The sequence below is a fragment of the Myotis davidii genome, unplaced genomic scaffold (genome assembly GCF_000327345.1).
Source record: "Myotis davidii unplaced genomic scaffold, ASM32734v1 scaffold370, whole genome shotgun sequence".
NCBI classification, from domain to species: domain Eukaryota; kingdom Metazoa; phylum Chordata; class Mammalia; order Chiroptera; family Vespertilionidae; genus Myotis; species Myotis davidii.
The window spans coordinates 11,328,984-11,343,045 of NW_006288615.1; the positions used below are offsets into that span (position 1 = coordinate 11,328,984).

The 14,062-nt window shown below is 34.0% G+C and overlaps 1 protein-coding gene across 2 annotated transcripts in view; it reads left to right on the plus strand.

Annotated features, from left to right (window-relative positions):
- CWC22 (CWC22 homolog, spliceosome-associated protein) overlaps nt 1-13,161 on the plus strand; it is a 56,359-nt gene extending 43,198 nt beyond the window's left edge. For both annotated transcript variants that reach the window (XM_015561955.1, XM_006760559.2), the window contains 7 exons: nt 561-621; nt 4,874-4,951; nt 5,320-5,472; nt 6,851-6,978; nt 8,534-8,635; nt 8,726-8,946; nt 11,710-13,161. In XM_015561955.1, coding sequence (XP_015417441.1) covers nt 561-621; nt 4,874-4,951; nt 5,320-5,472; nt 6,851-6,978; nt 8,534-8,635; nt 8,726-8,946; nt 11,710-12,296 — 1,330 coding nt within the window. In that variant the 3' untranslated portion in view covers nt 12,297-13,161. The remainder of the gene's footprint in view (nt 1-560; nt 622-4,873; nt 4,952-5,319; nt 5,473-6,850; nt 6,979-8,533; nt 8,636-8,725; nt 8,947-11,709) is intronic.
- Nucleotides 13,162-14,062: the final 901 nt, after the last annotated feature.

Genomic DNA, 14,062 nt, shown 5'->3' on the forward strand with positions numbered 1-14,062 from the left:
GGCTCTTCCACAAAATACCGACTTTTGCTCATGGGCCACGAAGTTTCAATTGCACTGTACATGCACACCCGCACATGGTATTTTGTGGAAGAGCCACACTGAAGGGGCCAAAGAGCCGCATATGGCTCATGAGCCGCAGTTTGCCGACCACTGTCGTAGGTGAAGCATATGAATGTAGAAGCCCCATGTTTGGGTATGAATCAAGATCACTTGTAACAATGGTGATTAAGCACTCGATGTCATGCTGGGCTCCTGGAGCATCGTCTACCATTTCCTGACTTGGATTAGAGAGAAGTGGAAATAATTTAGCAGTGTAATAAAAATTTAAATCTACTTTTCTTTGTATATGGATTTCATATAAACGGAATTTTATATAAATGGAATGTTTGACTTTTTCACTTAGCATAACTTAAGATTTATCCATTTTATATGTATAATATAATATGAAATTATAATAAAAAGTATTTAATACAACTGTTTAAGTTTCTTTATAAGAGTACTACAATTTAACTACGCTGCAAGTTTTTAACTCAACGGTTGTGAACATTTTATCTCTGCAGTTTAGATTTTGAAGAATGTGCTCACAAATTGCTGAAAATGGAATTTCCTGAAAGCCAAACAGTAAGTTAATTTTTTTTCCAATTAGGAAATATATTGGTTATAAAAATGTTTAGGACAATTAATAGATTTCATGAATTGAAATTACAACTTAGTACTAAGTCTTTATTTAAATTTAGATTTTTCTAAAACTTATAATCAAAATGTAAAATAACTCAAAAAATTTAAAATAACTCGAAACTTAGGAGTCCTGGTGTGTTTCATATATGTTACTCCTAGTGAATTAAATTGGCTGCTTTGAATGCAATGTGGGAAAGGGAGGAGGTTACTACACTTTACATAAATTTCTAAGTGATTACTGTAAATCAAAATATGGCTTAAATACAATAGGAAATTTGTTCTTTAATAAAATATCTGCTCTATCTGCTTTATGTACTAAAACATTTTCAGATAGAAATTATAAAGATCAATGTATACATGTTGTTACATTAATTATAGAAAACCTATATCAGTTTTTTCATTCATTCATTCAACAAATTGTATTCAGCATATACACTTTGTCAGGCACTCTGCAAAGTGTCAGGTATTTAATATCTATAAAGTACATATTAGACCCCCTTTAGCCCCTAAGATTTATATAGTCTTATAACTGAGCATACCTCACTGTTCAAAGTATCATAGACCTCTAATGCTCAGGATAATAAAGACTGGACTAAATAGATTATCGTGGCTGCTTTTTTCTAGTTGTGCTCTTGTGTATGTTACTCCCAGGCCCTCTAGACTTTATTTATACATTTATTGTTGACAGTATTACAGATGGATTCTTGGAACCTGAACCAAGGCTTTGCGGTTTTGCTTTTCACACCTTGCTTTGCATGTGCTAGACCCAGTACAGATGCTAGAGTCTAACAGGCTGTTTGGTTTCTAGTTCTTCTAAAAGATCTTAATTATCCGAGCTAAGTTACCGTTAGTTGTAAGTCCTTTGTCTTAAGGCTTTTTTTTATTTTCAGCCTTGCCAAAGCAAGGCCTCCAAAAATTAGGTTGCCTCCCAAAAACAAATGGGAGAGAGAGAGTATGTCTTAAGGCTTTAAATATGATCTGTGACAGGGATTGGCAGACTGTGGCCCAGGCCATTGCCCATTTTTATAAAGTTTTATTGGAATACAGCCATGTCCTTTGGTTGTGTATGGCTTCTTTTGCCCTATAACAGTAGAACTGACTAGTTACAACAGAGACCAATGAATGGCCCCCAAAATCTAAAATATTTACTATCTGACCTTTTACAGAAAAATTTTGCCAAACTTTGTTCTAAAATGTAGATTTATTCTTGAAATGCCATAATATGGAATTTTGAGAATAAATTATTATTTTCAAATTAAAAATTATTTTTTCCTCTTAAAGTTTGTTTACTAATCCTATATAATTAAAGGCTAATATGCAAATTGTCCCCTCGGAGTTTGACCAACTGGGAGTTCAACTGCTCGCTACATAGTGCACTGACCACCAGGGGGCGGCACACAACAAAGGAAGGCCCCAGCAGGCAGCCGGCAGTTGGGGGAAGGATGGCCCCGATCAGCCCTGATCACCGGCCAGACCTAGGGACCCTACCAGTGCATGAATTTTGTGCACCAGGCCTCTAGTATATTAATAATAGTGTACCTATTCATACTCTAGGTTCACTTGATTGTTGTCATTGGAAAGAAATAAATTTGTGAATTAACCTTTAAAATTATACTTGAAACTGAAATTACTGTATGATCTTGTCACATTATTTGAGGATATAATTAAGTCATTATAAATGTTATTAATATTAATCCAGAGGATAATATTAGGACTAACCTCAATATATTTTGATAACATTTGGATGAATGTCTTAGTGCATCTATTTTTAGGCACTCAAAAGACTCTCCTAAAACTGCTATAATATTTAATTAAAATGTTAAAATATTTAATTATTATAAGCCACAGGGAATAACTCTTGTAATTGCATTTAGTCTAGGGAAGAAAGTAATTTGTTTTATAACTAGTGCTGGCTTTATTAGCAATGCTATCAGCACATTACCATATTACAGTGTTTACAGCCTGATTAACTCTTATGTTATTGTAAAATACAGTGTTGGTAAAGCCGAAAATGCCTTTTAATATATAAAATTAACACACTAAGGCAGAAGTCAGAAAAACATCTTTCAGTTTTTAGTACTATTCTAAATTTTGACAAAGTACATCTTTTCAAAACTCATACATTTATTTAATTGAGGTAACTTGTGACTAATCTTTTAAAAAATAATAATATGTCAGTATAAAGATATCTAAAAATTACTCTGTATTGTGAAGTGAGGCCTTTGAGTAGCTTATTTTATATATAGATTATCAACTTCTAGAACAGATTTCTCCCAAAGAACTTTGTGCAGTGGTGAAAATATTTATATTCTCCTGTGTCCAGTGAGCATCCACTACTCACAAATGGCTTTTGAAAACTTTAAGTGTGGCTAGTGTGACCAAAGAACTAAAGTGTTAACTTCATGTAATATCGAGTAATTTAAACTTAAATAGCTGCATGTGGCTTCAGGCTACCCTCCTGGACAGAACAATCTGCAGGGGTGGGCAAACTTTTTGACTCAAGGGCCACAAGGGGTCCTTAAACTGGACCGGAGGGCCGGAACAAAAGCATGGATGGAGTGTTTGTGTGAACTAATATAAATTCAAAGTAAACATCATTACATAAAAGGGTACGTTCTTTTTTTCAATAGTTTTATTCATTTCAAACGGGCGGGATCTGGCCCGCGGGCCGTAGTTTGCCCACGGCTGATCTAGAGTGTATTCTGTGCTTCTCCAGGGTCCCCTTCCTCTCCCTTGTACATAAATAGATGTAGTAAGTATATATTGACCTAATTTTTAAAGTGTTTACAATATCTACTTAGGTTGCAGCTCATGCTATTAAATATGACAAAATGTCAAAGTTGCTCATTGAAAATATAAAGATAAATTAAGTAAAAAAAATGAACTGAAAAGGTTATACATTATATTTTATAAGCTTGCTTTCTACTTATAGAAAGCAAATATATTGCAGTTACTGTGTTTGAAAAGTATAATTTTAAACTTTCCAATAAGAAGTATTTTGTTGAAAAAAATGAGTCAGTTCTATAGCAGTGGTCAGAAAATGAATTTATGCCTTTTTTATTTTGTCTCCATTGATTTGTCGTTGTTGCCTGAATGTCTTCATCTATAAAATTGCTATAATCAATACATATTTCATTAGGATTATTTCAGGAATTAATAAATAGTATTTGTTCATTATAAATAATTTAGAATGATATTTCTTGATCCTGGATTTATTCTTGGACTTACTAGCTTAACAGAATTTTCACAGAGGAATTTTCAAGGCATATACATAGCTGATTAAACAATATATTATTCCAGCAGTTACGAAATGATTCCATCTATTTGTATAGATTAAGCTGTAGATAGATCTGTATGTAAAACATTTGTTTTGAGGCTAGAAAATTCAGCCATAGAGATCTTTTTCTTTGTTCTTTTAAATATATTTTTCTTTATTAACCAGTGCGTTATTTAAGTAAATTTTGAATTTACGCTTCTGTAAAGACTCATAATGTTCTGCTTTTTCCATACTAAACTAAATATATTTCCTAATAATGGAGTTTAAAACTTTGAAAGGTGTATAGCTTAATTTTTAGGTGTATTAGTGAGATGTTATATTGGTGACCTATATTTAAAAGAATTCTGTATGGAATCTTTTTAGAATACAGTTTATTCAATATCTTTTTGGATATGTCTGTTTCATATACATACTAGGTTCTCTTTTTAAAAATATATATATTTTTTATTTCAGAGAGCAAGGGAGGAGAGATAGAAACATCAATTATGAGAGAGAATCATTGATTGGCTGCCTCCTACATGCCCCACACTGGGACTCAATTCCCAGTATATGCCCTGACTGAGAATCACAGCATGATCTCCTAGTTCATAGGTCAATGCTCAACCACTGAGCCACACCAGGAGGGCACATACTAAGTTCTCTTAAAGTGATTCACACTTACATAAATTTAGAATTTTATAATCAGTCTAATTAGCATGAATGACATATGGAAACTGTCTGCCAGACTGAAGGCTTTAAAAAAACTACTCTTAGCATAGATTAATTTTTTTGTCTTAATCACTAAAATTTGCAGTCTTAGAATTTTTTTTAAAAAAAATCTTACTTAAAATTTTAGATGTCTCTATTATATTGATAAATATTCATACAACATGAATTCGTTGTGTTTTGAATCATTATTGTTATTTGTTTCCCAAATAGAAAGAACTCTGCAACATGATACTGGATTGCTGTGCTCAACAAAGAACATATGAGAAATTTTTCGGCTTATTAGCTGGAGTGAGTTCTAGCTTTCTTTTTCTTATTGGAATTTAATGGAATCACTAAGGCTATTCTTAAGACAACAGTGTCTTAATGGAAAGAGGGGTGGAGATAGGTGGAGGTGGGCAAAAGAGGGGAAAATGGAGAAGGAAAGAGACTTTGCTTAGTGCGACAGGCACACAAGGCACTGTGCAAATGATGTTTTATTGAATTGTACAGCTGAAACCTATATGGTTTTATGATCCAGCGTCACCCCATTTCTTATTTGAGCATCTCATCAAATAGCACAAAAAGATGTACAAAATATTTACTTTCGATTCAGTAAATTTAGAAGAATTTAATATGCTCATAATGGTATTGATTCTCAATTTTTTTTTAATTAATAGCGATTTTGCATGCTAAAGAAAGAGTACATGGAATCCTTTGAAAGTATATTCAAAGAACAGTATGATACCATCCATCGCTTGGAAACAAACAAATTGAGAAATGTTGCTAAGATGTTTGCTCATCTTCTATACACTGATTCACTTCCATGGAGTGTAAGTAGATGGAGCTCAGTGTTTATACTTCCTTCCTAATTTCCTGTTATTCTCAAATGTGTATTAAGTATAATATACCCTTACTTTTCCTATGTAGGAAATGTACTTTAAAATGAAATGTGTAGCAAACTTTTATTATAATAGCTGTCTTTGAGATTATGTTCATATAACATGGAATCAAAAAGCTAAGTGCATGTAACCATTCTGGATGATATTAAAAGTTTAGACATGTTGGTGCTTTTTAATAGCGATGGCTGTATTTTCATGGAAATGATAGTAGATTTTTATCTTTGTACACATACATGTGTACACACTGATGTTAATATGCACCCAGGTTTGGTAGTCATGCATTGCTGAGTTACTGCTTGTTTCCTGAGAGACATGAGAGAAATGTTTGTCCTAATAAGACATGTTCTTTTTAGCAGACAATGAATTTGGGTAAGCATTAGGGAGGAATTCTTATAACCATAGTTAGTACAAGGAAAGGTATCTTAATGAGTCAATGTACGCTTGATTACAATTTGAAATGCATTCATTAAGCTGGCATTTATTATATAACTGCTGTTCATTCAGCCAGCAATAGAAAGAAATTGCATCCTGGAGGAAAGAAAGAAGAGGATCACATTGACTACCAGAATCTAATGGAAGAATGAAACAACATCATTGAGCTTATAAACATTGGGTAGATTTTTGTAATATTTTAAGTACTAAGTATATCCAGCTACATTAGTAGCATTTTGTAAGCTAACATAGGAGCCAAATCGTAATTTTTTTAAACTTATTTTTCCCCTCTTTGGGAAAATGAAATTAAAATTTTACAATTGAAGCACCAGGGCTCCTAGAACACATAACTCAACAAGCTGGAGGTTGCTTTTATTTTTGTTTGTTGTAAAACATCAACATGAGCTTCAATTTTTAAGCCTCAGTCTTACTATTCAGGATGGACTATCACTCTTCCTGTCTTTACTTTTGTCGCATATTACATGTGCTGTACAAAACTATAGCCTAACGCTCTATGTGGCATTTTGCCTCAAAACCTCATATACACACATTTTGATGAGGCTTAGGAGCTAGTAATCTCTGCTGCACCGTTATACACTCAAGACAATATATTCCTGCTCTAAAAAGCACAGTACTCGAGAAAGAGAATGAACTCTATTTCTGTAGCATTTTAACATTCTAAAAATTAGCACAGAGAAATTGTCTTAATCTTTGCCAGGAAATAGTACATATCGCCACTAGAGAAATTATTCAGAGATAATTCTGATTGAAGATGAGACTAAATTATCATTTCAAGAGAAAGTTTGAGTATGAATATTGGTCACTTTGTGTTAATCTCTTGAACAAAAGTAAATTGTCTATTTCATTTAATTTTCAGGTTCTTGAATGTATAAAGCTGAGTGAAGAAACCACTACGTCCTCCAGTAGGATTTTTGTTAAAATATTTTTCCAAGAACTGTGTGAATACATGGGTCTTCCTAAACTTAATGCAAGATTAAAGGATGAGTAAGTTTATCATTAAGCACTTTTTATTCTTACTGTCCTCCGGGGCTTTCCTTCACTTCAGTGACATGTCAACCCTGGGCTGCTAAAGCAAGAGTTATGCCCCTAGGACTTTTCATTACTTACCATTCTGAATCTCATGTGTGGCCAAGGACAACATGCAGTTTTTAATGATGGTTTTTAGTTCAGTAGAGAAAACACAGAATTAATGCCTCTTTTAATTTAGTTAAAACCCAGAAAATTACTTTTGTATGCTCATTGGAGTTCTTCAGTAATGAGTATTTAGAGTTCTCACCCTAATTTTGAGCCTTAGAATGATAATTAACTTTTTTATTATCATTGACAATTGTGAATATATACAGATGAATATGTAATGTATCATTACACTGTACTAGGGTCTTGTCCCAGGACTATTATGTAACCTCTATTCCAGCTTCATCTGCTATTTGTGCAGGTTGCCCATTGCTGCTCACATTGGCTTCTCCATTCACAGTCCTTTCAATTCTCTAGTGACAGCTTGCCAAGTCAAGTCATCTTCCTCAGTCTTCATGTCCCTTGACTCCTCAGCCTCACTTACAGAGTTGACCACATGCTCACTGTGGCTCCTCATTTTCTTCCCATTCTACCTTACTCCTTTCAGTCTCTCTTATCCTCAGCCTTCCTCTCCAGTGTACACCATAGGTCTGTCCTGGTTCTGCATGCTCTGTGTTATTCCATCCATTTTCCTGGGCTTTGTATACTCATTTCTTAGTCCCTGCCTCCTTTCCCAGGCTCACCTAGTGAAGCCCATTGCAGTGCGCTGTGCTCCAGCCACATCAACATTGCCCAGAGAGTAAAGCAGGTCTGGCTCATTCGCGCCTCGTTACCTCTATTTCCAGAGCAGGGAATTCCTCCCTTGTTTTGTCCAGCAAACTCTCATTCTTATTTGTCACCTTTTTCTATGAAACACTTTTTCCTGCCCTGCTGGTTAGTCATTCACTATGGTACTCAAAACCACATATTGTTAATATTTTCTGTTCGTGCCCCTTCCTAGAAATAATAAGGATATGTTATCAATAGGTCATTGAATAAACATGATTTCTCCCTTTTGTTGATACTTTTTCTCTTTCCCCAGTGCCTTGCACAGTGCTGTGTGTGTGTATGTATGTGTGTGTGTGTGTGTGTGTGTATATGTATATATATGGAGAATTTTTTTACTGTTCTGTATATACATTCACATATATACATGTACATATGAACATAGATATATGTTTGTATGTTACATACATGTATCTACTCCGTGTTGGTGTAAATATGAAAAAGTTTTTTTAAACCTTTGTTGTAGAATTATAGAAATCAAGTTTAGTAAATTAATGAGTGTCCTTACTCATTTCATTTGATACCATGTAGCCTAACCTAATAAATTATATAAATCATTTACTTGGCTGTATTTTATTTACTAATTTAATACATAGAAACTCTGAAAAGTGACTGTATGAGAATTTTGCTTTCAAGTAAAGAACTTTATCTTTCAGCAATCTGTTCTCTTTTGTTCATTTTCTTTTCTTTTCTTTTTTAGAACCCTACAGCCATTCTTTGAAGGGTTATTACCCCGAGATAATCCCAGAAACACTCGTTTTGCCATCAACTTTTTTACTTCTATAGGTCTTGGAGGTTTAACGTAAGGATTATTTTTAGAATTTTATTTTCAATTACAAAATTATCTCCTAATTTCCTTCTAAGCAAAATCTAACATTATATTTTTAATTAGGGATGAATTGCGTGAGCATCTCAAAAATACACCAAAGGTCATTGTGACACAGAAACCAGAAATCGAGCCAAATAATTCCTCCCCCTCCTCTTCCTCTTCCGCATCCTCCTCGGCAGAGTCCGACTCCTCTGCTTCTGGTTCGGACAGCAGTGACAGCAGCTCAGAGTCTTCCAGCGAAGACAGCGACTCCTCATCCGCCAGCAGTCAGAGCTCTGCCTCAGGTATTGAAACCCATCACCCGTCGTGCTCTTTTCTAACAAGTACATTGCTGGTGATGTTTACAATGAGAGAAGTAAATAATTGCATTTTATATTTATTTTAGAGTTCAGTTGTTTAAAAGCCACAGTTAATATAAATGATCATCGACCATTGTTGCAGTCTGTAGTAAATTTTAACATTTACAATGCTAAGATTACCTTTGGAAGCCTTTTCATAGAAATGAAGATGTTTCATTGGTAAATATTTATTTGAATGGTGAGTGAAATACCATTCATAATGTCTAATCTAGTTGACAGTAGCCTTCCTGCTGTTTATGTTTTAAGAAATTTTAATTTTTTTAATAGTGACACTTGATGGTAGTTATTGACATGTATCACACATTTAGTGCGTATCTCATAAGTGTACAGCTATATAAAGAGAATGTGCGTTTTTGGCTAGAATACCATAGAAATTATGTGCTCTTAGTGCATCTCATTGAGGAATTTATAATATTGGTGTATCTTGTTGGTGACATTGACTTTGATGACTTGGTTAAGGTGATGTCTGTTGAATTTCTTCATGGAAATGGAAAGATTTTTCTCTATAAATTAGATATGCAGGGAGATAATTTGATGCTACGCAAATCTCTAACTTTCACTCTCCATTTTTAGCATCCATCTTTGGATTTTGTCTGGAACACTTAATACTGCTTTTAAGTAAAGAACTTGGTGTTTGCCAAATGATGATTTTTCTACTTGTCTCTTTTCTACATTTAATAGTTGAATTTCTTCTGTAAGAAAGAGTTGTCCCTTTCCCCTATTTACTTAATAATTTTACTTTATATTTTATCACTGTGGACTCATGGATGTTTATTTTTTTCTGTGGGTTAAAATCCAATACTGTATTTTATTTGCTGTTAAAATCATTTCAGCCTTGGCAATTAGGAGTTCCTTCAAGTTGACTCCTGTGTTCCTTGGACATACCCCTATCCCTTTTCTTAAGGGCACTGCCTTCCTTTATAGCATCTCAAGTTCAAGATCTTTACCTCCTTTAAGCAGAGATTTTAAATTTATATCCAGCATTTGTAGTTGTTCTTCAACTGGTCTACAGCCTTCTTCATTCTACTTGGAACTGAAAGTGCTATAGTAAAGGATTTTTTCAAATGTGCTATTTTCTGAAAAGTTCTGTGTTGTTTTCTGCAGGGTCAGCTCTGCTTTCTTCTCTCATATAGTATTTTCATCTCTGTTTCAGAGAGGGAGCACTTTTCCCTATAGCCTTAGAAGGTTGGAAGTTTGGTCTTTTTTTCTCATTCCCTGGCTTATTACACTTCAAAGTATTTTACATATTATATGGCAGCAAGAACTGTGGGACTCTCAGTGTTTTATATTATTAGAGCAAGATTCCATTTGCTCACAGGAAGTCTTCTTGAATTGAAATATGCTAACATTGTTCATTTAACATTCACCTCTTTTAATTCTAAAGAATTTGTTATTTCATGATATCTGTTTTGAGAACAGATGATAACACAGCATGGATTTCTGCAATAAGGAAGCTTGCTGATTCAAAATTAATTTGCCTCATCCTACAATTTCAGTAGAGAGCTTCCAGTTTTATTAATAAAATATGATATAGCATAAAAGCAACATGAACTGCCCCCAATTTGGAAAATTGTAAAGCAGACACCAAAGAGAGAAGAAATTGCACATTATTATATGGCACAGGTTTGAATGTCAACAAAGCAGTGAGAGCAGTGTCAGAGTAGGGTCAGAGGGACATGATTTCGCACAGAGCCAGATGGTTTCTGCTTGGGTAGCTCTGCAGCTCAGCTGAGTTGTTTGATAGGAACCAGAGAAATAAATCCTTAGTGGCAAACCGACTGACTGTCAAGGGTAGGCATTTGGCCGAGGAAATACAGGTTGGTACAGAGATTTAGGTGGAGTAGGATGAGGGTAGATGATCTTCCACCCTGTTTTCTTCTTTCTGTACACATACGAATGCAACAGAAATTTTGGTCATCTCAGCATCTTTGATTTATGTACCCAAACTAAGTATCACAGATAAAGCAGTTAAATTTGTTTTATAGCGTAAAATGGTAAGTTATTTTATTGTAATTACTTAACATTTATATTTGTGATGACATCAGTAAAATAAGATGTTCAAGGCTTTTTTTGAAATCAACCCATAGTGGCTCATATGAAGCCTGTGATTGTATATATTACCCTGGCTTCTCCTACTAGTACAGCTGGTGCTTCTCTAATAGCACTAAAGAGCAAAACTTGTTTTTATAGGAAGAAGTTTATTTGAAATACATATGTTTATGCTGTTAGGCCAACCCAGTCATCCCACTTCCTCTCACTTAGGAAGTGATTGTTGCTGGTGTGTGTGATCAATCATTAGTATTTTGATTATGTACCAAATCTGATATAATATTTTGTATCAATAACTCACATGGACTGGAATTTCTGTTTTCGAATAAAATTTGTAAGTGGAAATGTTTTATTTTAGTTGCTTCATAAAAGATTTTACAGTATTTGCTGTAATTAAAGTTCCTGTTCACTATTTTGAGTCTAACGATCAAAACAGTACTTCAGTAACTAATGCTGACATATTGTATACTCTCAAATATTTTGTGAAATGTTCTGTCATTAGGCTTTTCATTCAATAAATTTAGCTTTGAATCCAGTTTATCTGAATTAGTAAACCTACATTATATTAATGAATGTGATTGTCAAATCGTGAAATTAAGATTAAAGTTAAACTAACTATATTTCATTTTACATGTGCAGCTAAAGCTATAAGAAAGAAGGGACAAGGGAACACCAGAAGCAGAGAAGTAGATAAACTGATCAGGAAACAACAAATAAATGATAGGAAGCAAGAAGAAAGAAGATCAGAGCAAAGGCACCAAGAAACAAGGACTGAAAGAGAAAGGAGATCAGAAAAACTCAGAGATAAAAATTCAAGGGATCCAAATTGGAGAGATCCTGTAACAAAATACACTTCAGACAGAGGTGTTCCTTCTGAACGAAATAGTTACAGTAGAGTCATCAATGATAGAGACCAAGAAATGCATCTAGATTTGGAAAATGAGTATGGTGATCTGAAAAAGAGGAGAGGAGAGAGAAGAAATTCTTTTTCTGAAAATGAGCATAGATACCGAAATAAGGACAGTGAAAAATTTAGAAGAAAAGACAGATCAAAGTCAAGAGAAAAGAATAGAAAACATTCAGACTCTAGAAGCGATGAAGATAGGTATCAGAATGGTGCTGAGAGGCGGTGGGAAAAATCTAGCAGACACTCTGAACAATCCAGAGAATCAAAGAAAAATCAGGACCAGCGGAGAGAAAAGTCTCCAACAAAGCAAAAAAAGTAATTCTACAAAATTACAGAAACTGAACATGCCTTATATTCAGTTGAAACAAATTATTTTTTACATTGATTATTGAACTTTATAGAGAATTGTACAAAGTACTGGTTTGTATTGTACATTTTAAAACTGTTTTCATTTTAATATGGTTTATATAATTGATACATGTCAAGGCTCTCCACATAAAATTATTTGAAAAGTTTCACCAGAGAGGAATGTATTTCTGGCATATATTTTGTTAATAAAATGATTAAATACTTACTGAATCAGTGATTTTTTTCATTGACAGATTTTTTTCTGATAATGTTTCCAGTTGTCATAGAACTGTTATGATTTTTACTGACCAAAATAAATAAGCCATTTCAGTTTAACATTTTTGCATTGTTAATGAGATGCTATGAACCTTCTTGAGGAGTCTCCTTTTTTATTAAATAGAGGAATTATTTCAAGTTTTATATTGTGTCTTGAACAAAAGAGGTATATATAATTTTTTTCACAAGTGTTTTTGCTGAAGTTAGGTCTATATTGGTCTTTAGACAAATACACAGCTATATTATTTATAATTAGGACTTCTCACATTGATAACAGCTCTTTTTGGATTGCTAGATTAATGTTTACTGGAAATTCTTTGTGACTAGTGCTTTTTCTCAGCCTTGAAGTTATGTCACTATTGGTGAATTAAGGTTTTTAATTTTTAATCTGCATTAGTACGTCATTGGAAAACATGAAGTCATAAGAAATGTGAACAGCTAATTGTGAAATAATTACAAGTTTTTGTAAGAATTTTAAGAGTTTCCATCGTTATTCACCATTTATTATGTGACCATATTATTTATTACTTTTGAAATAAAATATCGCCTCTGAAATTTTAGATTTGTTGACATTTAACCCTACTTACTAAGTAGATTACTTGTGACTATTTCCTTTAAAAGTTCATAAAATCCATTTTAACCCACGTCTGGGCTCAAAAATAGTGGGGCCACCATCTTAATGTTTGGCTTTCAGGCATACTCTGATTCAAAATGTTTTCTATTTTTGTTGTTTAAAAGCTTGAGTATAAGTAAAAATAAAGTCCATGTAAATAAAGAAATATCTTCTCCTCCTCCAATCCTTTTGCCCCCCTATTCTACTTATTTGGATCTTTTTGCTCCTCACTGTTTTATTTACTTTTAACAAAAGTAGTTAACAAGACCCCTAACTACCTTCAAGCAGAAGTAACTTCTATGGGCATGGTGAAGGGAGGTAGGGTGCAGAACTGCCGTCTGCCTTTGTGCCGTGTTTCTGCAGCATTCAATACGATGTGTTTGTGTGCACTGCCTGCCAGTCAGGCAGTATTTCACCTGAATCCTTCTAATATGCAGACAACAAATATGTTGCCTGTATTTCCAAGTTTTACTTTTAGGATTGGCATTTCTAAAAGATTAGCTGAGTTCTAAATATTTTGCATACATTCCTCATCATTTTTCAGCTTCTGGACTTCCCTGCCTTTAAAGTTTCTCTATGTCTACTATATCCCTAGCCACCTGCTCCCATGGTCCTCCCCTTTCCGGTGACTTCACCGTCCCTACCACCTCTGAAATCTCGCCTGTAAGCGCCACATTCTTGACTTTAATACTTTGTGCCATTTCCATCTTGACTCAAGTATTTTTTTCCTATTTCATGACTGCCTCGTACTTTCATGCTTTCATGCATCAACATCTTTAGGACCCACATGCTTCTTCCCCCTTAATCCTTGCTTTTTCCAAGGTAGTCAGATACTCTCTGATCTTTCA